The 27417-nt window shown below is 46.4% G+C and overlaps 1 protein-coding gene across 1 annotated transcript in view; it reads right to left on the bottom strand.

Annotated features, from left to right (window-relative positions):
- LUZP2 (leucine zipper protein 2) overlaps positions 1–27417 on the bottom strand; it is a 783097-nt gene that overhangs the window by 24878 nt on the left and 730802 nt on the right. The window contains exon 10 of the mRNA XM_054971879.1: positions 9815–9904. Within this exon, the coding sequence (XP_054827854.1) occupies positions 9815–9904 (90 nt within the window). The remainder of the gene's footprint in view (positions 1–9814; positions 9905–27417) is intronic.

The raw sequence follows: 27417 nt of genomic DNA, 5'->3' as shown, positions 1-27417 counted from the left end.
TTCAACTTGTTCCATTTGATTAAATCTCTATCAATTTGTTGCCACAGCTTTTCATAGTTGTTCTTGAATAAGTCAATATTTTTAGCAGCAAGCTCTATTCCTAAATATTTTACTTTATGTGTTACCTCCCAGTTGGTAATTTCCGTTAATTCTTGTTGTCTTTGTTTCACCATATTCTTACATAATATCTTAGATTTTCTTTTGTTAACATAAAATCCAGCCAAATCTCCAAATTCTTTTATCTTATCCAACAATCTTGGCATATTTTGGATTGGATCCTCTACAATAACCATCACATCATCCGCAAAAGCTCTGACTTTGTATGTAAATCCCTTAATCTTCAAACCTCTTATGGCGTCGTCTTCTCGTATCTGCATCAATAAAATTTCCAATATCAAGACAAACAACAGTGCAACCTTGCCTTGCCTTGCCTTGCCTTGCCTTGTACCCTTCGTATTTCCAGTCTCTTAGTTAATTCATCACTTACTACAATTGCTGCACACTGGTCTTTATATATAGTTCTTACTGCTTGGATGAACTCTTTTCCCATCTGTAACTTCTCCATTGTGGCAAACATAAAATTCCAATTTAAATTGTCAAAAGCCTTCTCTGCATCCACAAAAAAGAAACCAACTTCCTTTTCACAGTGTCTGTCATAGTATTCTATTGCATTTATTACAGTCTTTAGATTGTCTTTAATCTGTCTGTTTGGTAAAAATCCTGCTTGCTCTTCTGCAATAAATTCAGCCAGCCATTCCTTCAGCCTTTCCGCCAATATTTTCGCAAAAATCTTGTAGTCATTATTTAACAGTGATATAGCTGGCATATATGCTAGTTTTCTATTTGTAGGTAATTTTGTACATTCAAAGCTGGGAAATATAGGTAAATGCCCAGGGTAGTATTGTTTAGAATTTGTCTGATGGATCAAAATTAACACAATTACAAATTCTGAAATGACTGAAATGACTTCTATGCCATCTACTCTCAGCTGCAGATATACTTTCTAGCTGCAACCCTCCCACTTACCAGCTCAGGGCTAGGGCTGGCTACACAGGGCTCCTCTTCTCCTGAGGAGTCCTGGCTGGCTACACGAGGCTCCTCTCCTCCAGAGGAGACATCACTCTCAGACTGGGCCATGACAACGTTGGTATTCCCCTTGGGATATAGGTTGATAATTTTTTACATTAGATAGGTCCTGTTTTTCTTTTAGAATCAGTGATATATTAGCCTCATTCCAGGTTTCTGGAATCTTTTGTCCCTTTAAGATCCCATTCATCACTTTTTTCAGGAAAGGCACCACCTCTTTTGCCATTACTTTATAAAATTTATTCGTTATTCCATCACGTCCTGGTGCCTTCCCCAATTTAGTTGACTGTACTGCATCCATAATTTCAGTTTCTGTTATTTCAGCATTTAGTTTTCGCTTCCACTTCTCAGATAGCTTTGGTAAATCAATTTTACTCAAATATTGATCAATACTATCCTCCTTTACCACTTTACTCTGATATAATTTGGCATAAAATTTATAAAATGCTCTACTTATGGCTGATTGATCCATTAACGACCCTCCTCAAAATGTTGAGATTCTCTCCCCTTTGCACAAAGACCTCTTTGGCCTCCTCCACAGCCCACACAGGTGAATTGGGGGGAGTGGGAGGACTCTCTGCAGCCCCTGAGCCACACCCAATACTGCTTTCCACAACTGAACCAGGAGGACTGCCATCACATTTCACCCCACAACCACCCTTGGCAGCCAACACAAGATGAAGACTCATTGTGCCATCAATCTAGAATTAAGGAGGACATGAAAGGAGATGACTCTGAGTGCACTCCAACACAGTGCCCACTGAGCTTGGCCCCAGGGCCTGGTAGCTGCCTTGGCACCAGAAGGAGGGAGGGACTAGAGCTCTAGCCCACCACTCCCACAGACCTGAACAGATCAGGCATTAATAACACTGTGTGAGCCCTCAGCTGAGGTGCCCACTGAGCTTGGCCCCAGGGCCTGGTAGCAGCCCTGGCACCAGAGGGAGGGAGGGACTAGAGCCCTAGCCCACCACTCCCACAGACCTGACCCGATCAGGCACTGATTAATAATAACCAATGTGAGCCCTCAGCTGAGGTGCCACCTGAGCTTGGCCCCAGGGCCTGGTAGCAGCCCTGGCACCAGAAGGAGGGAGGGACTAGAGCCCTAGCCCACCACTCCCACAGACCTTAACAGATCAGGCACTAAGAATACTGTGTGAGCCCTCAGTTGAGATGCCCACTGAGCTTGGCCCCAGGGCCTGACAGCAGCACTGGAACCAGAGGCAGGGGCTACAGCCATAGCCCAGCACACCAAGATGCCTGGGCAGAACAGGCACAGAGACTAAGAATAATAATAGTAATAATAAGAATCATAATTAAAATGATTAGGATTGTGATAATAATAAGAATCATTTGGTAAGCCCTCAGCCCAGGTGCCCACTGAGCTTGGTCCCAGGGCCTGGCAGCAGCCCTGGCACCAGAGGGAGGGAGGGACTAGAGCCCCAGCCACCACTCCCACAGACCTGAACAGATCAGGCACTGATTAATAATAATCAATGTGAGCCCTCAGCTGAGGTGCCCACTGAGCTTGGCCCCAGAGCCTGGCAGCAGCCCTGGCACCAGAGGGAGGGAGGGACTAGAGCCCTAGCCCATCACTCCCACAGACCTGAATAGATCAGGCAATTATGTGACCCCTCAGCTGAGGTTCCCACTGAGCTTGGCCCCAGAGCCAGGCAGCAGCCATGGAACCAGAGGAGATAGATCCTTATCCTCCAAATCCAAGCTGAATTAGTCTCTCTCCCCAAAGGCTAGCAAGTGGCAAGCAAGAGCTCTGTCCCACTCCACTGCTCGCTGAAAGTGAAATTCAGCCTGGGAGCCCACAGCTATTTATAAGCACAGGTCCCATTGAGCAATGCAGGAGGTCTGTGTTTGGCCATCAGAGCTGCCTATCAGGGTTTGCAGGGATGAGATTGGAGTGCCCATGGCTACAGGACACCCCCTTCCCCCTCCCTCCCCTGGGTGTCTTCTCCCAACTTGTAACTGCTTTGCAGCTCCGTGGTTGGAAGGAAGACCTGCCAATCAAGGTAAGCTGGGCTTCCATTCGGGTTTCCAGGGCAACAGAAGGAGCGCAGACAAGAGTTCAGGCATTCCCCCGACTCCGTTGCCAGGGGAATTGATTGCTGGCACCTGACTGTCTGGCTTCCCGAACCGTGGCCGAATGCACTGAACCAGCCTTCTTCCGAACGCTGGTTCATTGGCCGTGAACAATCACGAGCTGCCAGATCGCGATCGCATGATTGCCATTTTCTTGGGGTTTTGAAGTTCGTAATGCAGTTCATGCCCATCTCTAGTCAGGAGAGCTCCCATGCTCTTGGTTTTCCACAAACGATGCAAAACTGAATTATTCAAAAAGGATTTTTTATTCAGATAGCAGGGCAGTATTGTAGGAAGGGGGTCTTGGATGTTTCGCTAATAGGAGGGCGGTACTGTAGGGAGGTTGTCTCAGATGTTTCACCAATGACTTGAGAACCATGGGCTCCACCATTATGTTGCTTTACATATTATCTGTTGCTTTGAATATGTACTCGTATATACTGCTTTTGCATCATGTTGTCTAACGTCAATCCTAGAATTGATTATGTTCTGTTTCAGCAATCCTTTAACCCTGTATTGGTTCCTTGCTAATGTTATGTCTCTGTAAACTTGTATTCATCTATCCAATGGTATTGTTTATGGAAATGTCCTTGACACCGTATGGAAATGCCTACCCTGTCCTTGCTAGTGATTGTACTGATCTCACACTATGTAATCCACCTTGAGTCTCAGTGAGAAAGGCACACAATAAATAAATAAATAAATTTCTAGGAACCTGGGAATATTTCACATATTACATCAAACCAAAGCAAGTTTTGTAACTTAGTATAACTCAATAGCAAATCAGGGACCCTTGATGAGCATACCCACATGGTGTATGTATTTGCAATCATACTGCATTAAAACTTTCCTTTTTATGCATACACTTGAAATACACTCAAGTATATATCTAAACAAGGTAATGTCCTGAAAGGTCACAGAATCATAGGTCTTAGAGTGCATCAACAATTTCCTGTTCTGTACAGAAAATCCAAAGGTAGAATATGGCTGAAAGATGGATGTCCATACTCTGCTTGAGGATCTCCAGTGAAGGAGAGCCCTAGTCTAGCACTGTTGATACATTTGAATCATGTGTTAAATCATTGCATTTAGAGGAGGAGCAGGTATCAGCACACTGGCATTGTTCCCCCACCTCCACATGATCCATAATTGTCAGTTCATGAGCATACATCTACATGTAAAAGTCAACATGCATAGGTGGTGAACCCATGATTGGGAATGTTTCTTTGTGACCATAGGGGGAGCCTATGCATTTAGTCTTCATTTACGTGTAGACACCATGCAGATGACCTGACAATAATGTCAAGGCAAGTAGCAGGGCCAGCATACTTATACTTACTACTTCTGAAAGAGCATTGACGGAATATGTGATGGGAACATATGTATAGAGGTACCATTATTTCCATCGTTGAATCGCTTGTAGTATTAGGAGATGTCTTCTATTTTCCTATTTTTTCCTGAATTCTTTGGGTAAACATACTTAATATAGTTTTGCTTATTCTGGACACAAGGATAAAGTTGTGTCTTGAAACAAGTGGACTACAATATGTTTTGGTTTTGTATATTTGCTCTCAAGTCAAAATGAGGAAGAGATGGTTTATAGGCTAAATGTATTGATGTTGGCAGTCTTGTTCATAACCACAATGTGATGTTTAAGAAAAAAAATAGCATCTTAATTTCTGTGCTCCTAAACTCAGACTATACATTCATGACACAATGTTTATTCTCTTTATATACAAGCACTAGAAACAGAAAGAACTTGGAAATCATAAAATGAGATATTAAGCCAACTAGGACAAACACAGGCATGGCTTTTGCCTTAAAATATTATTCCTTCTTGATCAGTTTAGTATGCAGTTTGATCAGAAAAGTACCTGTGTGTGAAAACTCAAGTGATGAAATATGCAGCTTGATCAGTAAAGTATGTAAAAATTCAGCAGTTCCAGTAGGTAGCTCAGCCAGTGAATTATACAGCAAAGCTAGTCATACACAACTGGGAGCATAAATTATGAAAGTAGATCAGTCATGTATGCATCTTTATTAAAAGAATTCAGGAGAAAAAATAAGATAGCATTCAGTATGCCTCTTGACTATTAAGCTATGCAACTGGATCTGCAAACTTCAACAATGGGACTACAACATATTCATCTATATCAGTGAAGCAAGGATCTGGCTAAAAAACCATATGAAGCTGAAATTTGTTTATCAACGTGGGTGAAACAAATAAGGATGTTATTGGTTCATTAAGAGCAGGAAGAGCTGGATTTAAGGGCAGGAGATGCATGGGCTAACTACTCAACTATCCACTCAATGAACAGGAGGGTATAATACTGTTTAAGAATACACTGTGGAGCTAATCTATTGTGAAACTTTTTCATACCCGTCTATTGAATGTTGGTACAAAGTTCTTTTCTTTTTTGATGTAATGAGTACCTATGTTTTTCTTAATTTTTTTAAAAAAGTTATAAGAGGAAACAACTAAAAAAAACCCTTCATCTATATGTCACTCATAAATACAGAGTTACAGATCCTAGGATTCATATTTATCATCCAATAAGACAGGTATAAACTATGTATGAAATCTGCAAATCATGCATCACAGTCACAAAATGGGATAAAGTGGAGTTTGCGGAGAGGGGGGAGTATTAGTATGAATAAACAGAAGAAGGTGTCTAAGATGCTCTTCAACTGGAGCAATATTTGACTGAAAGCAGGAATTGTAATTTAACTTGGAAGACAACTAGCAAACTTTGATTCTTGAATTATTCTTATTTACAATATTCAGTCGTCATGAGGCTGCAATCTGCCTTACATAGAGAGAGTCCTTTTATCCATTTCTTTTCCAGAAGTCCCCACCCCCACCCCCGCTGATACCTCTTCCCCCAGCAGCTCCCCCCGCCCCATGAACCAATAAATATGGGTAAAAAGGAGAGGATAATTTTCCTTTCTAGGAACTCTGCTGAGCCAAAGTAGCAAAAAGAAGAATGATCAAATTATGAAGATAAATGCCACAGTTGCTTAGAAGCATGTTCATGAATTGGTCCATTCCTCAACACCCTCTGACACTGAATGATTAATGATTTGTTTAAAAATCTGTTTATGGGGAGGGAGAATTTTTTTCACTTTTTGTTTTTAATATTTTTGTGAATGGCCTTGATTCTCTATTTCCCCCCCTTGTTTTTGTAGGCCTTTTCAGACTTTGAGCACACATTGAACAGTTTTTATATAAAGTTATATATTGTATAGTATGTGTGTCTCACACACATATACATTATTAATATGTATAGTATGTTATAATATATAATGCTGATATACTGAAGCATGTTTCATCTTCTGTGGTCCTTATTTTAGGCCTTTGGAGTTAATTGGTTAGCCACTGTTGGAAATGGTAATCTGAACCATAGGACTTATCCAGCAGGACACTTAATATGCAAGACAGAAGTTCAGAAGGTGCACTACAGAAGCAGCATGGGAGACAGGACCTGACACGGGCATGAATTAAGGTATCATGTGAAACAGACCTTTAAGTTTAGCAGCTCCTTTCCACGGCCCTCCTTCCGTGGAGACAACCAGGGAACATAAGAACAGAAAGTCCTGTTGGATCAGACTGGTGGTCCATCTAGTTCAGCATCCTGTCTCACACACTGACCAACAATGACCCTGAACAAGCTTCCCAGGATCACTCTCCATTGTTTACTATGGGTGGTGGTGGTGTCTAGGGCTTTCTATGGGATACAGGTAGCCTTAGCCAAACACACAATAGCAACTAATGACCAAAAGCCTCCCAATACAATCAGTACTAAAAAAAATACAAACAGAACCAACATCAAACCAGAGAATCCCACCCAAACCAGTGCCAAACCAGGAAATCTCAGCAGAATCAAACTGAAGTAAGAGACATTGTTACAAGCCCAACAGAACCAGTGTCACTCAATTATGCATGCATACATGTGCGTGCACACACAGAGACACAGAGTAATGCTACCTCCCTCTTCCCTCCTCCTGTTGCCTGGTAAACCTGAGAAGCCTGCAAAGTGGGAGGAAATAAGCTGCTTGTAACCTTTAAACTTATATATCTTGATATACCTGAATAATACCAAAAAAGTATTTTTGGGAGGTATATATTTGGCATTTGAATACTGAACTGCACACTCCTACTCACTTCACGGGAGACAAAATAACAACAACAACAACAACAACATTTGATTTATATATTGCCCTTCAAGACAACTTAACATCCACTCAGAACTGTTTACAAAGTATGTTGTTATTATCCCCACAAAAATAATCACCCTGTGAGGTAATATAATGTTGTATGAATGCTGTTGTATGTTTGATGTGTATTCTTAGAGTTCAATATTATACTTGCAAATTTAAATTCTCTAGTTACTTTTGTTTGCACTGCAACACAAACTCCTCTGCATTTATTTCTTGACAATTTAGCAGAGGGGGTGGGGTGGACTTCTAAATTAGCATAAGTTGGCAAAGTCATTTGTGTAATATTCAGAAATAAAATGAGTTCAACATGTATCATGAAAAACATGCATTGATGAGATAACTGTTCCTTTACTTTGTTTTCTACGCAGCAACTAATGTGCTCAAACAAAGTACATCATATCTTTTCAACAGAGTACCATTTTATATGGTTTGGGCTCATTAATGACATATTGTTTCCTTCCCCTCTCTACTTAGTTTCTTATGGATCATTATCAGAAGCAGAAGCTTAATGAGAAATGCTAGCTCCAAGAAATTCATACTAGGTCCTACAGAGTTGTAATTTATCTTGAGGTCTAACTACATAGAACTTAATCCTTTTGTTCAATCATGAATGTAAATGTATTATTGAATTCCTATTACTTTCTTTGTAATGAGACAAAAATAGAAGAGAATTTAGAAACACAAGGAGAACTGTTTAGGGGGGTTGATTTTGTTCAGGTCCAGAAATATAGCCCAACCCATCAAGATAATGAACTTTCACAGCTTCTGATGAACTCACCACCTCCTTAGTCATATAAAAACTTACTACTCCATTAATTTTTTGGTATTTATTTATACTGATTACACATGCTGCTTGACAATACAAACATATTACTCAATAGTACTAATAACTGAAGAGTTAAACTTAGAGTGTCTGTGTGGGTTACTAATAGTTCAATGTTACTAGAACTTTCTTAGATAAATATACAGCATTGCAGGCATGTCCAACAATGCTGTCCTTCTTTCTTCCCCTTCCCACCAGCCCTGCAGCATCAGACACCATCTCCAGACCCTGCAGTGCCACCTCTGTTAGCACCTCTGCTGCAGGCAACTCCACAGCAGCTGCCAAGCCCATACTCCACCCTGGGTAACAACCCCAGCTACACAGCCAACTCACTTTCCTCTTGCAACAACATAGGCAGCTCAACCTCAGCCAGGCCCCGAAGAGGCCTTTGGCAGCCCAGGCAGGGTGAGCATAGGCCCCAAGCCATCAAGGGAGCCACTGGGGAAGCTTCAGAAGCAGCAGAGGCAAACCAGGCAGAGGGCACAACCACCACCCTGTCCTGGGCTGAGATGGAATGAGAGGAGCCTGGAGAATGCAGAGAGAGTAGGCTGGGAGAAGAGCCACTCATGGAGGCTGGGTAGGAATTGGGAGGAAATCCAGGGGAGTGGGAAAAGGGGAATCCTTTAAAGCAAGTTCCTGTAAGGGCAGTGGAGAAAGCACAGGGTGAGGCAGCCGGGGCTTGCTGTCACTTCCTGGGCAGGAGAAGGAACAAGGTAGTGCAATCCCCTTTCCTGCTCATCAGAGGCCTGAGGACACTTGTCTTAGGAAGTGGGCAGAATGGCAGATGGCCAAATGGGGGTGCTGGTGAGGGGAGGAGTTTCCTAAGGCATTAAAGTGAAATGTATAACCTACCCAGTTTCCACATGGCACAAATATATGTATGTATGTGCTGTTGTTGCAACTGACTTATACAGCAAGGGGCAGGTGAGAGACAGAGGGGGTTACCTCTGCAGAGTCTGCCTTTGCAGTCTCCCATCCAAGTACTGACCCTGCTTAGCTTTTGAAATCTGATGAGATTGGGCTATATTCTCTCTGAGGTCAAAAATAATGAGCATTACATTAGAACTAATAATATCAGACATCCCTATTTAAATTAAACACCTCCATTTAGCTCTTTTGTAGACATATTAAGCCATGATATGTGAAGTGTTTATTCTCTTGTCATGTGATACATAGACCACGTATCATCACTACACAAAGATGCCATGTCTTGTAACTAGTGCCACTGATAATGCAAGCAGACAGATGCCTCAAAAGTATTACAAAGTAGTAATCTGTGGAATACAAGTAGATTTGGCATTGTAAATTCACATCTTGATTTACCAAGTGAATTGCTGAACTAGTTAATGATTAAATCACATCTCTACCAGCTGCCTTGCTTACTGTTAGTTAATCTCTCATGGAAACCCAAGACACTAGAATTTTAGATCAAAAAGCCTTTCTTTTGCAGCACCTGAATATAAAATAACTTATCTTTCTAATGAATACTGCATGTAATATATGCCATATTCTGATACAATCAAATACATCTGCATTTAGAGATTTTACAGTTTGCATTCAATATACTTAGTCCTGTCTGCAAATAGATAAACTTACATCTTGAGAACTACATTCCCAGGTGCTTTGATTATTATCTTCTTTTCTTGAAGAAATTTGAAATCTCTCTTTGTGTTCAGGAGATCTTTGCTGGGAGATAAGAAGGATAAAAAGCAGTAGAAAGTTACAATGGTAAAATACATCAATCAGGTATGTATTCCTGAGCTTCATTTAAAGGAACAATTGTAAACAATTACCTCCTGGAAATTAGAGCTCTGTTTGAAACATTCATATCACTTTTAGTTGTTATTAACACAGATTTTCTGTATATGAGCAGTATGTCAGTTTAATAACAACATTTGATATACCTCCCTTCAGGACAACTTAATGCCACACTCAGAGCAGTTATTATCCTCACAACAAGCACCCTGTGAGGTGGGTGGGGTTGAGAGAGCTCTGGAAGAGTTGTGACTGACCCAAGGTCACCCAGCTGACTTCAAGTGGAGGAGTGGGGAATCAAACCCAATTCTCCAGATTAGAGTCCCGCTGCTCTTAATTAGAACAGTTTTGTGTAGTGGTTAAGAGCACAGGTTTGATTCCCCACTCCTCTACTTGAAGTGAGCTGGGTGACCTTGGGCTAGTCACAGTTATCTGGAGCTCTCTCAGATCCACCCACCTCACAGGGTGTTTAGTTGTGGGAATAATAATAACATACTTTGTAAACCGCTCTGAATGGGCATTAAGTTGTCATGAAGGGTGGTATATAAATCGAATGTTATTATTATTATTAGACAGGAGAACGAACCAAAAACAAAAATGAACCAGGAGGTTCGAGGTTCCTACAGTTTCACAAACCATGAACCATGAACTTTCATGAACTTGCCCCAGCTCCTGAACCGATTCGTGTGGTTCATGAAAATGTCATTTGCGGGGCAGCAGAAGGTCTGCAGAATAGGGGTGCGAGCTTCCAGTTTCCCCCTTTTAAATGCCAGCCACTTTTCAGCTGATGGGAGGGCCAGCTGTTCTGATTCCCATGTTTGTAGAAGTTTGCTTATTCCTTGCTGCTTCTCTGCTGCACAAAATGCTTGGTTTTTTTTCTCTTTGGAAAGCCTGAAACATGCCTTGGAGGGAGCGAAAACCAGCTATTTAATCCTTTCCTCAACAAAAAAGGATGGCTCCTCCCAAATTAATCAGCAAAGAATGGTGGGATGCCCCGCTCGGGACGGAAATCAATAATAGTGCAGCAGATAGTCACACCGGTAGAGTTCACAAAATTTAAAGTCGTACATAAGCCTAACATGATACTGTTGTTGTATTAAATTAGGCTTATGTACGACTTTAAATTGTGTTAACTCTACTGGTGTGACTATCTGCTGCACTATTATTGATTTCCGTCCCGAGCGGGGCATCCTGCCATTCTTTGCTATTTAATCCTTTCCTGGCTTTAAAAGCCAGGAGGAAAGTGCAGTAATGTTACAATGTTGCAATGCTGCAATGTTGCTACACTTCCTTGCCTTTGGGGGGAAAAAAAGAGAGAGAGTGTGTGCATACCCCAAAGGAGGAAGGGAAAACCAGCCATTTAGCCCTTTCCTGGCTTTTAAAGCCAGCAGGGAATCAACACACTTCTGTAAACATGGGAAGCAAAACTGATACTGAAACGCTTTAAAGTTCCAGCCGGCATTTGAAAGCAGCAACACTTTTTTTTCACACAAGAGAACTGCTGCTCCTTTCAAACACTGGTGCTTTTTTCAACACATGGGGGATCCCCCTTCCATCAGCGGAAAAGCGGCTGGGTTCACACCTCTACTGCAGAAAGCTCATCTCCAGTTGCCTAGGAAACTGATGGATCGGTGCCAGGCTATCTGCAGTGGTGAACCGAAAATGAACCAAACGAACCAGCCTAAAGTTCGTTCTGGTTCATCAGAAATGGGCTCTAACGAACCGCTAGTTTGCAAACCATGAACTGGCCAGTTTCATTACGAATTTTGGTTCGTATTTCAGTTTGTGCCCATCTCTTCTCTTAACCACTATACCAAACTAGCATTTAGTTATAAAATTATTATCACAGTTGAAGTCCAATATGTATTTTACCTAATTTGAAAAAAATACATAAAGTTTTCGCCAGTCTGTTTTACACCGGAGCAACAAGGGGAGTGAAATTTTCTGTGTTTGGTGTCTGGTTCTGGATAATCAAAATCTGGCCCAAGACAATAGAGCAGTTTGCCCCTCTCTGTCCAGGCCTCCACTGGGTCTTTGCAAAGAACAGTACACAAGTTTCTGGCCATTAGCACATCAGAGATAGGAGAGCATCCCTCATCATGGAGTAGAATAAAATTGTGCCCAGGAGGAGCCAGTATCTGGGAGATGGCCTTGCCCAGAACTGGGCCATCATATCACTGTCTACAAAAGAAACTTTTTGAGTGTGCATGATGACACAATAGAAAAGAGTCCAGTAGCATCTTTAAGACTAACCAACTTTAGTGTAGCATAAGCTTTTGAGAACCACAGTTATCTTCAGTAGATGCATGGAGGGTATGAAGAAACTGGTCAGATATACATAGGTGGTGAGGGGAGGGGGGAGTAGATGCAATCAGTAGTTTCCGATAATGGGATCAGTTTGCTTCTGATAATGAGATAACCATTTGTAGTCTCTATTCAATCCAAGTCTGACTGAGTCAAATTTACGTATGAATTCCAATTCAGCAGCTTCCTGTTGGATTTTGTTTTTGAAATGATCTGTTGAACTATGGTGACCTTTAAGTTCTTGATAGAATGTCCTGGTAGATTGAAGTGTTCTCCCACTGGTTTCTGGATGTTGCCATTTTTAATGTCAGATTTGTTTTTTTGTGCAGAGGTTGGCTGGTCTGTCCAATGTACAGAGTAGATGGATGTACTGTTGTATACATTGACACAGTGACCAAGCACTGGAGCAACCAGTCACAGAACTAACTAGAGATCTAGCAACTCTGGACTAGTACCCACCCCCCACCTCGACTGAGACTCACTAATGTTCTGGTAAACAACTCTTTAGACAAGTCCAGACCAAGATTTTCCTAAGATGGTAAAACTTATGAGCTGGTCATGGATCGGAGAGGAGTAGAGACTGAGGTTACCAAATGAAAGAAAAATGGTCATAGCAACAAGAGCTACTATCTTAAATTCACCCATCATGGTTAATGGTTGAGCAAGAATTTGACCTTAGCCTCTCTGACCTTTGTCCAACGCCCTAAGCATTGTACCCCAATGTCCATCAATGGCACAACTGATCTTACGCTACTCACTGTTGCTATGCTCAGTATTTCCTTTGCTGTAAAATGGGACTGATGTCTTCTAAAGGGTGCTCATTAAATATAATCCATATAGACTTGCTTTATTATCCAGGAGCACCCTCTTGCATGTAATTTTGATTCCTGCTTCCTGCTTTCTGCATTTTGAAAGTGAATTATTTTGACCTTGTCAGTGTTGACTAAACCACACTGCTAAACTGTCAAGACTTTGTCGTGAGCCCCATCTACTTTGACTCTTGCTCCAATCACGGAACATCACTATTTTTTGTCTCTGAAATGTTGGAAATTAAGGAGTAAGCACTTCAAAATTTTCCCATCAGAAGTATCTCAGATGCATCATCTGCTACTATATGAAATAATTTTCCTAGAGTTCTAGATAATTGTTTTTAGTTTCATATGTTAATTATGAGTTAAAGGATTTTAAAAAAAACAGCTACATGGTATATGCTTTGTTTAGCATTGGAAGCCTGTTCACTTTCAAATAATGTTACTATCTCATTACAATAATAAGATACACAATTACTAATAATAAATATCTAATTACAATTACAACCTAATTGCCAAGAATGCATGATTCACTAGCTGAATGAAAACCTAGTTAGCAGTTTATTTACTCGATATAAATACCACTGTGCACTCAGGGGTGAAGGTAAAAAAGATAGGTAAAGGTAGTCCCCTGTGAAAGCGCTGAGTCATTACTGACCCATGGGGGGATGTCGCATCACGACATTTTCTTGGCAGACTTTTTGTTACGGGGTGGTTTGCCATTGCCTTCCCCAGTCAGCTACACTTTACCCCCAGGAAACTGGGTACTTCTTTTACCAACCTCAGAAGGATGGAAGGCTGAGTCAATCTTGAGCCGGCTACCTGAACCCGGCTTTCACCAGGATTGAACTCAGGTCATGAGCAGAGCTTGGGCTGCAATACTGCAGCTTACCACTGTGCGCCATGGGGCTCGTCACTCAGGGGTGAAATGTTTTAGAAGAAAGTTCCCAGACTCTTTTTCCATTTGTCTCACCATTTCTGAAGCCTGATGAAGTTTTTCATATTTCAGGATTGTGTGTGATATATTCAGGGAATTGCACCCAACATTACTTTCACAAATTGTAGAAATTTACAGTGAGACTTTTTCACGCCTGACCAAAATTCAAGTTTCAAATTGCAGGCACTTAAGAATGCCTTTTTTAGCCCATTTAACTTATGCATGGACTTGCTGATGAAACTAAAATCCATTTGTGTTTGCAAAGCTTTCAGGGGGAAAAAATCCAGGATACTTGAAACAGAAAAGCAAGCCAACTCATTATTTCTCAGAGTTGTGTTCCAAATTTTGTGCTGGAATAACTGACATTCGTGATCCAGCCACTTCTTCCTATTTTTCTCTGCTTCTGTCTACATAGTTTTCTTTCATTATATGCTACTTACCATTTACCATTTCTGTTTTGTATTATTATAATCTTCCAGGTCTTTCATTATCTCTTCACTGCCTAATAACACTATGTAGTTCTCTAATCACAATGATTTCAGTTAGTGCTCTTCTTTAACATTGGTATGTCACTTCACAGTTTCTTCACTGAAGCTACATTTCAGCTGCTGAAATTGCTTCTCATTCATAACAATTTTGGGATCTGATTTTGATACCTTTGCATTCTTTATAAATTTACCCAAAGATGCACTACCATTGAGATCTTGTTTCGTCTATAAAGAAAATAACCCCAGGCTTAAAAGATTGGGGTTCAGGACCATTCCCACCCCAGAGTGAACCTTTCATAAGTAGTTTCAAGACTAGGGATGTGCGTTTCGGCATTCAGAATGCCGAAAGAATGCCGAAACAAAAGTGTTTCGGCTTCTTTCAGGGAATGCCGAAACGTTTCGGGGAATCCCGAAACGTTTCGGGTAGCCGAAAGAAAAAAGCCGAAACGTTTCGGGATTCTTTCGTCTTTCATTCGGCTTTTCAATGGGAAAATGCCTCCGTCTTCCCGGACGTCTGGGGGAGGCATCTTCCCACCGAATAAGCCCAAAATTGGTGGGGACCTTCCTCTAACCCTTCTCTAACAACCACCCAAGTTTCAGACAGATTGGACTTTGGGGGGCCATGTTATGGCCCCCCAAAGCAGGTCCCCCCATCCTCCCATAAAGGAGCATCTTCTTCATTATTTCCTATGGGGAAAAAATGAAGAAGCAGGCTTCCTTTGCCAGGGGTGGCATTTTGCATGCAAAATGCCCCCTTACCCTCAGGGGCCCTTCTCCCACCCCTCCTCCCACCCCCCACCAAGGCTCAGCCTGCTCCCACTTGGGGGGGCCATTTCATGGCCTCCCCAAGTAGGTGCTCTAATCTCTACCACTGACAGCTGGGGGAGGCTTGTGTTGCCAGGGGTGGCATTTTGCATGCAAAATGCCCCCCAACCCTCTGGGGCCCTTCTCCCACCCCTCCTCCCACCCCCCACCAAGGCTCAGCCTGCTCCCACTTGGGGGGGCCATTTCATGGCCTCCCCAAGTAGGTCCTCTCAGCCCCTAAATTCCACCCCTTACAGCTCCACACAAACCCAATTCCCCCCAGCTGCCACACACAGACCCAAATCCCCACATTAGCCCCTCACAGACCCAAATCCACCCCCACCTGCCCCACACCCATAACCCCAGGAACAGGCTGGCAAAGGCCAGCCCTCTCCCTTTGTTCCCTATGCTGGGAACTTCTAAACTCTCTTTCCCTGGGCAATTCTGCACAGCCCAGGGGTGCCACAATGGTGGGCACACTTCTGAGTGCCAGCTGGTCCCTGTGAAAGAGCACCTGAACCACAGACACCCTCCCTCAAATTCCCCCACCACCTACAGAGATGGCTGGCCAGCCAGCCCCATTGTTCCCTATGATGGGAACCAACTGCACAACAAAGAATAAAACAAGAACAACACAAAATAAAGTTTTTTAAAAATTATTTTCTCCCTTCCAAAGTACAAGTAGGCAAAGCATTATGACACATAACACCAGCAGTCCCCCACACAGAAAAATAACACAACTCACTTAACATCAGAGAATCACAAAGCACGATTCCTGTCAAAAACACTTTATTTCTTGAACAGCTTTAGGCTACACAGCAGGGGGGGAACACCAAAGGGCATGGCAGCAGTATCTTACACAAAAATAACACAACTCACTTAACATCAGAGAATCACAAAAACACAATTCCTGGCAAAAACACTTTATTTCTTGAACAGCTTTAGGCTACACAGCAGGGGGGGAACACCAAAGGGCATGGAAGCAGTATCTTACACAAAAATAACACAACTCACTTAACATCAGAGAATCACAAAAACACAATTCCTGGCAAAAACACTTTATTTCTTGAACAGCTTTAGGTTACACAGTAGGAGGGCACAAAAGGGCATGATAGCAATGTACTACAAAAAATAATACAACCCACTTCACCGTTTTTGACAGCAATTGTGTTTGTGTGATTCTCTGATGTGAAGTGAGTTGTGTTATTTTTGTGTAGTACACTGCTTTCCTGCTCTGTGGTGCCTTCCTACTGTGTAACCTAAAGCAGTTACAGAAATAAAGTGCTTTTGACAGCAATTTTTCGGGGTGATTCTTTAATGTGAAGTGAGTTGTGTTATTTTTGTGTAAGATACTGCTTCCATGCCCTTTGGTGTCCCCCCCCTGCTGTGTAGCCTAAAGCTGTTCAAGAAATAAAGTGTTTTTGACAGGAATTGTGCTTTTGTGATTCTCTGATGTTAAGTGAGTTGTGTTATTTTTGTGTAAGATACTGCTGCCAAGCCCTTTGGTGTTCCCCCCTGCTGTGTAACCTAAAGCTGTTCAAGAAATAAAGTGTTTTTGACAGGAATCGTGCTTTGTGATTCTCTGATGTTAAGTGAGTTGTGTTATTTTTCTGTGTGGGGGACTGCTGGTGTAATGTGTCATAATGCTTTGCCTACTTGTACTTTGGAAGGGAGAAAATAATTTTTTAAAAACTTTATTTTGTGTTGTTCTTGTTTTATTCTTTGTTGTGCAGTTGGTTCCCATCATAGGGAACAATGGGGCTGGCTGGCCAGCTATCTCTGTAGGTGGTGGGGGAATTTGAGGGAGGGTGTCTGTGGTTCAGGTGTTCTTTCACAGGGACCAGCTGGCACTCAGAAGTGTGCCCACCATTGTGGCACCCCTGGGCTGTGCAGAATTGCCCAGGGAAAGAGAGTTTAGAAGTTCCCAGCATAGGGAACAAAGGGAGAGGGCTGGCCTTTGCCAGCCTGTTCCTGGGGTTATGGGTGTGGGGCAGGTGGGGGTGGATTTGGGTCTGTGAGGGGCTAATGTGGGGATTTGGGTCTGTGTGCGGCAGCTGGGGGGGAATTGGGTTTGTGTGGGGCTGTAAGGGGTGGACTTTAGGGGCTGAGAGGACCTACTTGGGGAGGCCATGAAATGGCCCCCCCAAGTGGGAGCAGTCTGAGCCTTGGTGTGGGGTGGGAGGAAGGGTGGGAGAAGGGCCCCAGAGGGCTGGGGGGCATTTTGCATGCAAAATGCCACCCCTGGCAACACAAGCCTCCCCCAGCTGTCAGTGGTAGAGATTAGAGCACCTACTTGGGGAGGCCATGAAATGGCCCCCCCAAGTGGGAGCAGGCTGAGCCTTGGTGGGGGGTGGGAGGAGGGGTGGGAGAAGGGCCCCAGAGGGTTGGGGGGCATTTTGCATGCAAAATGCCACCCCTGGCAACACAAGCCTCCCCCAGCTGTCAGTGGTAGAGATTAGAGCACCTACTTGGGGAGGCCATGAAATGGCCCCCCCAAGTGGGAGCAGGCTGAGCCTTGGTGGGGGGTGGGAGGAGGGGTGGGAGAAGGGCCCCTGAGGGTAAGGGGGCATTTTGCATGCAAAATGCCACCCCTGGCAAAGGAAGCCTGCTTCTTCATTTTTTCCCCATAGGAAATAATGAAGAAGATGCTCCTTTATGGGAGGATGGGGGGACCTGCTTTGGGGGGCCATAACATGGCCCCCCAAAGTCCAATCTGTCTGAAACTTGGGTGGTTGTTAGAGAAGGGTTAGAGGAAGGTCCCCACCAATTTTGGGCTTATTCGGTGGGAAAATGCCTCCTCCAGGCGTCCTGGAAGACGGAGCCATTTTCCCATAGAAAAAAGCCGAAAGAATGCCGAAATAATGCCGAAAGAATCCCGAATCCCGAATCCCGAAAGAGATTCTTGTTTCGGCTTTCAGCTTTAACGATAGAGAATTTTCTTTCGGCTTTCTACTTTCGGCTATAGCCGAAAATTTTTGGCTTGCACACCCCTATTCAAGACTGTAATCTTAATTAGAATTACATCCTTCTAAATCCATTAAAGTTCATGGATTTGTTTGTATGGATGTACCTGTGTTTAGGGCTGCAATGTATGTTTCTTTCTGTATAAATTCATCTGCAATCAGTCTGTTGTCACTGTTTATATATTTTTGTGGAAGCTGGCACCATCCTGATGTAACAAAGAAAGAAGCTTAAACCATCTCCCCCCATGAAGTAAGCAATATCTAATGTGAATCACACTTGATGTAAACATCTAATTATGTGCAGGTCCAGTTTACATGATATCTAAGACCTCTGAACAATTGGGTGTTTGCTTTGAGTACCTAGTGCAACCCTAAGAACACTGTTCTGGGGATAAGCCCTATTGAATAAACCTAAGTATAATTCTGCTTAGGACTGTGGTCTGTATGGTGGAGGAATAGCAAATTTTACCTCCACATGTTAAGATAATTCTGCTTCAACAAAGGTATGAATTTGAGAGGCAAATATATACAAAACTACATAATATTTGGTTTGGGATCAAACAGAGAATATATACAATGTTGTAAAACACTTTGCACCACAGCTTTCAATATTTGAATTTTTTGGAATTATCCGTACTGTAAGTAACATAATAAGATATGAACGATATAGATTTTACAAGTGCTGTGTCTGAATTTGTGATGCCAAAGAGATTTTTTTAAAAAAATCAATTTGTATCAAATAAATGGAACAAATAAAGCCAGTGAGAATTGGGTTCTCTCTTTTTAAAGCTATCACACCAATAGGGGAAACAAACAGTTGAACTCAAGACACAGCCTATTAAGGCAATTACTTTTGCAGATTTTAAATATCTGACTTTACCCTGAGGCATTAGTAGACATTTATCATACATTTAGATACAAATGGTACTAAATTTGACAAATACTTGCCCCTTTCTTCTGCTTTGGAGTCATAACTAGACATGGGTACGAACCAAAAAAAATTAATGAACCAGCAGTTCGTGGTTTGGTGCCGATGACAATCCCGAGATCGCGAACCGCAATGAACAATTCCCGTTACCGAACCAGTTCGCGGTTCATTGGGCGCGAAATGGCCCCTGTGGCACTTACAGAGCCCATATTCCCGGGGAGTCGTTTGCAGACTTTCCCCTACAGCCATCACCCACGTTTGGACAAGATTGCAAAAGGGATCTTGGAGTTATACCCTCTCCAATCCAATGCCCCCAGGAAATTCCCACTCGACACAATTAGAGCCACTGGTTGACGTTGGCCCAGTGTACAGAAGGTGGGTGTTGACGGCGGCCGCCGGGCCTGGTGGCCACGGGGAAACAGTGACAAGCCACCTCCCATTTAGGAGGCGGGGGGTCTGGCCGTTCACCTGCAGCACCCCCCATGTGCCTGCCCGACAGGCCAAAGAGGAGTGTGCTGGTATTCCCGGTGTGGGTGGGAGAGGACATGTCATTCGGATGGGGGCCTGATCCCCCAGCAAGCGAGGGTCCTCTCTTGAGGGTCCCACTGAGAAACAGTGCAGTAGCAGCCGACAGCACACACCTTCCTGCCTTGCCGGAAAGGATGGGAGGGAGAGGACCTGTCATGTGGGGGTATGTGGGCAGATCCCCCTGCAACTGCCAGTCCAAAGTGGAGCGCGCTGGTATTCCCGGTGCAGGCCAGAAGAAGGGTGATGACGGTGGCCGCCGGGCCTGGCAGCCACAAGGAGACAGCAACAACCCACCTTCCCTTTAGGGGGCAGGGTGTGTGGCTGCTCACTGGCAGCACCCCCCATGGAAGGACAGGAGGGAGAGGAGATGTCATTTGGAGGGGTCGGAGTGCTCCAGAGAGGGACAGGTTGAAAGAGGGTCTGTGAAGTCAGAAGATCCTAACAGCTGCGAGGCCTCCTCCGAGGATCCCACTGAGGAACTTTGTGGCAGCAGCCAGAATCAACCACCTTCTTGCCTTTGCGGAAAGGATGGAATACGACAGGACCGGAGAGGTCATTGGGAGGGGACTCAGTGTTCCGGAAAGGGCGAGGTGAGAAGAGGGACCGTGTACCTGTGTGGGAGAGGAGGGCTGAGCCCAAGGCTTCCTGGCCACATTGCGCAGCAGGACCAGGATGTAGGGATCCCACATCCACCCTGAAGGAGTGCGCAGACAGTTGTGGTAGAGGCTTGTCCACTCTCCCTGTGTCACAGTGGAGGCTGTCACCAGCATCACTCATCTTCCTGCCTTTGTGGAAAGGACGTGACTGGTCGTGGCAGCATTACCTTTTCACCCCTGCCCAGAGGGGACCGCCACTGCTGTTGGCAGGGACCACCGTGATGTGCAATTTTAGGCGCAACAGCACTTGATCTGTCCCTCGTGGACTAAAGACGAAGAATCATACAGCACTCACCATCTGGCCTTCATGGAAAGGGTGTGAGGGCGAGGGACCCATTCCCCCCTGCTCAGAGGGGGCAGCAGGTGCACATGGAAGGGGGGGTACCATGCGGCGCCATGCTAACACCAGCAACAGCAGCAGAGCTGCTCCTCATGGCAGAAAGTGGCATCAGCTCACAGAACCACACCTTCCTGCCTTCGCGGAAAAGACATGACTGGTCATAGCAGCATTACCCATTCACCCCTGCCCAGAGAGGACAGCCACTACTGTTGGCAGGGGCCACCGTGATGTACAATCTTATGTGCAACAGTAGTTTATCTGTCCCTCGTGGCCCAAAGCCGAAGCATCATACAGCACCCACCGTCCAGCATTCACTGAAAGGATGTGAGGGCGAGGGACCCATTCCCCCCTGTCCAGAGGGGACCGCCGCTGCTGTTGGCAGGGACCACTGTGATGTGCAATTTTATGCACAACAGCAGTTGATCTGTCCCTTGTGGCCTAAAGATGAAGCATCATACAGCACTCACCATCCGGCCTTCATGGAAAGGATGTGAGGGCAAGGGACCCATTCCCCCCTGCTCAGAGGGGGCAGCAGGTGACCACGGAAAGGGGGGGTACCGTGGAGTGCCATACTAACACCAGCAACAGCTCCTGAGCTGCCCCTCATGCCCAAAAGCAGCAGCAGCAGACCTCAACCACCTTCCAGCCTTCGCAGAAAGGACACGTGACTGGTCGTGGGTCCCATTCCCCCCATGAACAGAGAGGACAGCAGGTGCACATGGATAGGGGTGCACTGTGCAGCTCAAACATGTCAAGCTCAGCAAAAGCTTCTGAGCTGCCCCTCGGGGTCCAAAGCAGTGGCAGCAGACAGCACCCAACTTCCTGCCTTCGTGGAAAGGGTGGGAGGGATCTATTCCCCCCTCCTCAGAGGGGACACCATGTGCCATGGAAGGGGGGGGTAACATATGATGCTACTTTCACATCGGCAACAGCAGCAGAGCTGTTCCTCATGCCCAAAAGCGGCATCAGCTGGCAGCACCGCACCTTCCTGTCTTTGCGGAAAGGACAGGATGGGAAAGACAGGAGAGGTTGGGAGGCATCTGAGTAGATCCAGAGAGGGAGAGGTGTGAAGAGGGAATGGGAACTTGTCCGGGAGAGGAGGGCAAAGGGTCACCAGCCATGGAAGCAGCCCCAAGAACTGAGGGAGGCTTGAGCCCACTGTGGATGAGCTGGGCCAGCTACAACCCCAGGGTGGCTCAGAGCCCGGGTAGGTCCAGGTCCATGGGAGGGTGCCCCAGTAGGTTGAGGTTTGTCAACATGTCCACCAGGTCCGGGTGCAGACATGCACAGCGGGGACGGAGGAGGTCTCCCTGGTGGGAGAACACCCGCTTGCTCTGCACGCTGGTGGGAGGGCAGGACAGGATGTTTGTTGCCACGATGGACAGGTCTGGCCATTGGTCAGATTTTCTCGCCCAACGGGTTGGCATGGGGGGGCTTGGTGGGCTCAGAAAGGTACTTGCGCACCATGGCCCCTGCCGAGTCGTCCACTGAGAGGGACGCACCTGCCGTGCAGCGGCCAACCACACAGCCCACCGACAAGGACCAGAGATCGAATGTGTCCATGGGGGTGACTCTTCCCTGGCGTGGCTCTCTTCCCACCTCCTCCCCCTCCCCCTCCACTGCCTGCCCCTTGCCGCTGCCCATTTCCTTCTCTCCTGCCCTCTGTCTCTGGAAACGGAGCACCACTCTGCGGAGCTCCTTTTCCCAGTGCTGCATCTGACCCGCCTGCGTGGCAATGCTGCCCTTGATGTGGAAGTCACAGAGGGAGGCGAGTTCGTATGGTGCCTCCCAGTGAAGAAGATGCAGGCATTCAGCGATGCAGGCCTGGATCCTCTGAACAAAGTCCCAGACCCTGGGGAGCAGCTCTTGCCCTTGCTGGAGCTCCTGGGCCAGAAACCGGTCGAACCTGTGGATCAGAGGGAGGACCTGACCCAGGCTGGCCTGGTAGGAGCACAAGAGCTCAGTGACATCCTCGAAGGGTTTCTGGATCCGGGACATCTGGGCAAGGATTCTCCAGTCCATGGAGCTGAGGCTCAACTCCTCTCGCCTCCTCAGCACATCCGAAGAGGACAGGATGTCTTCTAATGCACCCTTCTGCTCCACCAGATGACATATCATGTTGTGGGTGAAGTTCCAGTGGGTGGGCAGGTCCTGGAAGAGTTGATGCTCGGGGTCCCCTGCCTCCCCCTGCCTCTGGAACAGCTCGCGGGAAGTGTCATGGCCCAGTCTGAGAGTGAGGTCTCCTCTGGAGGAGAGGAGCCTCGTGTAGCCAGCCAGGACTCCTTTGGAGAAGAGGAACCCTGTGTAGCCAGCCCTAGTCCTGATTCAGCAGAAGCCAGCAATCAGGAGCAACAGCTGCTGGCTGATCAGAACTTACAGCCAGCAAGTGAGGCACCAGCACCCTCTAACTCCAATACCACAGAGGAAGCTCAGCCAGGGACTTCTACAGGTGCAGCACAGCCAAGAGCCTCCACCCCCCCCCCCCAGGTTCACCCACGCCCAAGGAACGCCGCAGGCAGCGCCAGAGACTGGAACTGCAGGAGAGACGGTGCAGTGCTCGCCTCTTGAGCCAACGCCAGCTGCTGGAGAGTGACGATGAGTAGTGGCAGGATAGAGCCCCAGCAGCTGGCTGAACACCACGCCTGGCTATAAGAGCCAGTCTGGAGGAACTGCTGGGTGTGGAAGCAATGTGTCTACTGCCTGCAACCACTCCGTGTTCCGTGAACCCTGCCTGTGCCTGCTTTTGGATCTGACACTATCGGTGACTGACCTTGGACTGTGTCTGACCTCACTCTTGGACTCTGGACTCACTCCTGGCTTTATCTCGTGCTCTGACCACCGATTGACTTGGCTTTTGCTCTTGGAACTCCCCTTTGACTTTGGCCTTAAGGTTTGGACTTGAACCACCCTGCTTGGGCTGGCCCAGCCCGTGACAGGAAGAGTTTATGCTGTGGGAGAAGTGGGAAGCAATGCAAGGGCAGCTGTCCAGCAGACTGGGCATCTGCAAGGTTCCCTTGTCCCAGCTGTCCCTTGGCTAGCTCCCCAGCCCGAGAACATCCCACATCACGAGGTGCAGCTTGTGTGCCATGCACACCAGGCCTGGGAGGGATGCCTCTTTCAGGGCTGCCAACATGTTGGCTCCCGCGCCCGTGACCATAAAGCCTCAGACACACCCTTCCACCTTGGATGTCCACTCCCTCCAAGCTGCCTTGACATTGGTGGCCATGTTCTTCCCAGTGTGAACCTCATCCATCCCCGGGCCTGAAGAAGAACCACCCCGTAGCCTGTTGTCAAGCTGGGCACCTTTTTACGGCTGACAGATCTTGGCCTGGGGAGGCAGAGGTCCTCTAGTTGCCACCAGTGGGCAGTGATGGCAAGGTACCCATGATGGCAGCTGCTCCACAGGTTGTCCGTGAAGTGCACTGTTCTGCCTTGGGCAGCCGACATGTCTGCGCACCATGTCTCGCATTGCCTCGTACAGGGCGGGCACAGCTCGATGCCCAACAGTGCGCCATGATGGCATGGAGAACCATGACGCAAAGTGCTGGAGTAGCAGTTGGAAGCCCATGGCCTCTATGACCGATAGGGGGAAGCCTTGCAGGGCAATCGTCTGAGCCACCACACGAACACACACCTCCTCAGCCCTTGACCTCACCCTTTTCAGCAGAGCCACCCCCAACCCCGATGGAACAACTTCCCCCAGGGAGGCCTGCCTGACCCTTCCGCTCCCACCAGCTGCACCCTCAAGGCAAGGCTTCTTGCTCAGGGTGCATTCCGGAAACCCTCCCATCAATCCCGGATCAGACGAGCTGGTGGCCCTCGGTCTCCCCTCGATGGACGTTACGCTGGCTGAGGATGGAGACCACAGGCTCAGGTGGTTCCTCTTCAGGTGCCGAGTCAGGGCCGTCGATGACAGGTGCTTCAGGTCATTGCCCCTGCACACCAGGTCCTCACACACACAGCACCGCATCACACGGGGGTCAGTAGGAAGGGACTGAAAGTGCCTCCAAACATTGAGGTTGAACCATGGCCCACTAACGGTTCCAGGGGAGGGAGGACGAAGGGTTGCTGATGGATGTGTCATGGAGCTGGCAATGGAAGACAGAGTGATGGGTGGACTGCAGACAGGTACAGCACCACTGTTTCCCGTGCTGCAACCAGGACAATCTCTGCACTTCCCCCCATGACCACTCTTGTCCCCCACCCAAAGCCTCATTGTGCCAGCAAACAACTATTGAGAAGAAGAACGGAGATGACACTGTGAACCCTCAGCCGAGGTGCTCACCGAGCTTGGCCCCAGGGCCTGGCAGCAGCCCTGGCACCAGAGGGAGGGAGGGACTAGAGCCCTAGCCCACCACTCCCACAGACCTGAACAGATCAGGCACTAATGTGAGCCCTCAGCCGAGGTACCCACCAAGCTTGGCCCCAGGGCCTGGCAGCAGCCCTGGCACCAGAGGGAGGGAGGGACTAGAGCCCTAGCCCACAATGCCCACAGACCTGACCCGATCAGGCACTGATCAATAATCAATGTGAGCCCTCAGCTGAGGTGCCCACTGAGCTTGGCCCCAGAGCCAGGCAGCAGCCCTGGAACCAGAGGAGATAGATCCCTATCCACCAAATCCATGCTGTCTCTCTCCCCAAAGGCTAGCAAGTGGCAAGCAAGAGCTCTGTCCCACTCCACTGCTCGCTGAAAGTGAAACCCAGCTTGGGAGCCCATGACTATTTATAAGCTCAGGTCCCATTGAGCAACGCAGGAGGTCTGTGTTTGGCTGTCAGAGCTGCCTATCATGGTTTGCTGGGATGAGATTGGAGTGCCCGTGGCTACAGGACACCCCCTTCCCCCTCCCTCCCCTGGGTGTCTTCTCCCAACTTGTAACCGCTTTGCAGCTCTATGGTTGGAAGGAAGACCTGCCGATCAAGGTAAGCTAGGCTTCCATTCGGGTTTCCAGGGTGACAGAAGGAGCGCATACAGTGTTCATGCATTCCCCCGGCTCCATTGCCAGGGGAACTGATTGCTGGCGCCTGAGTGTCTGGCTTCCCGAACCGTGGCCGAACGCAGTGAACCAGGCTTTTACCAACCACTGGTTCATTGGCCGTGGCCGATAACAAACAGCCGGATAGCAATCGCGCAATCGCGCAATCGCCATTTTCGTGGGTTTTTGAAGTTTGTAATACGGTTCATGCCCATCTCTAGTCATAACAACCCAAATTTAAAACACCATGACAGATCTACTCAGGGCTTTTTTTTTCTGGGAAAAGAGGTGGTGGAACTCAGTGGGTTGCCAGCACAGGGGGCAACTCTTGGCGGGAGGTAGTACCCCTGGTACTACATGCATGTGCACAAAGTGCGCGCATGATCCCAGCTCCACACAATGATGTCACATTGGGTCAGCTGGAACAAGGGGGAAGTTTTTTAAAGTTTAAATCACCCTCAGCGAAAATGGTCACATGGCTGGTGGCCCTGCCCCCTGCTCTCCAGACAGAGGGGAATTTAGATTGCCCTCCACACCACTCCAGCGGAGAGCAGGTGGTGGGGCCACCAGCCATGTGACCATTTTCAAGAGGTGCTGGAACTCCGTTCCACCGCATTCCTGCTGGAAAAAAGCCCTGGATCTACTGAAATGCTTAATTAATGGGTTTTTTATTATTATTTTTATCTTATGGCTTCAGTTTGGCCACCTAAAACCTGTCGAAGCCAGCCCTGTTGAATCTTTTTGAGGCAATTATAATGACAGATAAGCAGCCAGACAGATGGCATCTAACAGTCCAGGACCCTAGGTAACAGTTTGATATGTTTTCCTCAAGAGTTTTGTCGCTTGATGTTTAGGACAAATATATTTGACTGGTAGCATTTTTCATTGCAAGTCAAAGTAAACTGACAACAACATTCTGAGCTCATTGTATTGAGAAGAAATTAAATCTCCCTTGCATAATCTGTAGCATATGTTGTGGACAAAAACATGATGATTCATAGATAAGAATGCTGATCCTCAGTATAGTAATCTTTAAATAAATTATATTTGAGTATAAAGTCAAGGTTAATAAGGTCTGTATCTAGAATTAATATTGAATGACAGATTTTTAAAGAGAGATCTTATTCTCATTTTTGCCAGTCTGTGCTCCCCTCCTGTTATGGTGTTGAGGACAACCTGAGAATTCTGGCCTGCAAAGGATAAAATGTAATGAATGAAGGAGACCAACATTAAACAAGTGTTGGACAGAATTCATTATCTGTCAGCCTAATCTATTTCAATGAATGTGGATAACTGAAAGCAGCTGTAAAGCTGCTTTCAAATGCCCACCTCTTTTTTCAGCTGAGGGGAGGGGGAGGAGGGTGGTCATTTTCTTTTTCTTGACCCCCAAGAAAAGTGTTGCTGCTTTCAATTGCTGGCAGCTTTTTTCAGCTGATGGGAGATCCCACTCCCATCCACTGAAAAGCAGCCGGTGTCTTGCCGTTTGCAAGTGGCAAGAAAAGTGCTGTTTTGAGGTTCAGTAAACCTGAAGCAGGAGGCCTGAGGAGGTGCACACCTCTAGTAACAAACCGAAAAATGAACCAAACGTACCAGCCTAAAGTTCGTCACAGTTCATCAGAAATCGGCTCTTACGAACTGGCAGTTCGCGAACCACAAACCGGCTTGGTTTGTAACTAACTTTGGTTCATAATTCAGTTAGTGCCCATCTCTAATG

The sequence above is a fragment of the Eublepharis macularius genome, chromosome 2 (assembly GCF_028583425.1).
Source record: "Eublepharis macularius isolate TG4126 chromosome 2, MPM_Emac_v1.0, whole genome shotgun sequence".
Taxonomy (NCBI): Eukaryota; Metazoa; Chordata; class Lepidosauria; order Squamata; family Eublepharidae; genus Eublepharis; species Eublepharis macularius.
Note: the sequence above shows the minus strand (reverse complement) of the source record. Positions and strands in the feature narration are given on the sequence as shown.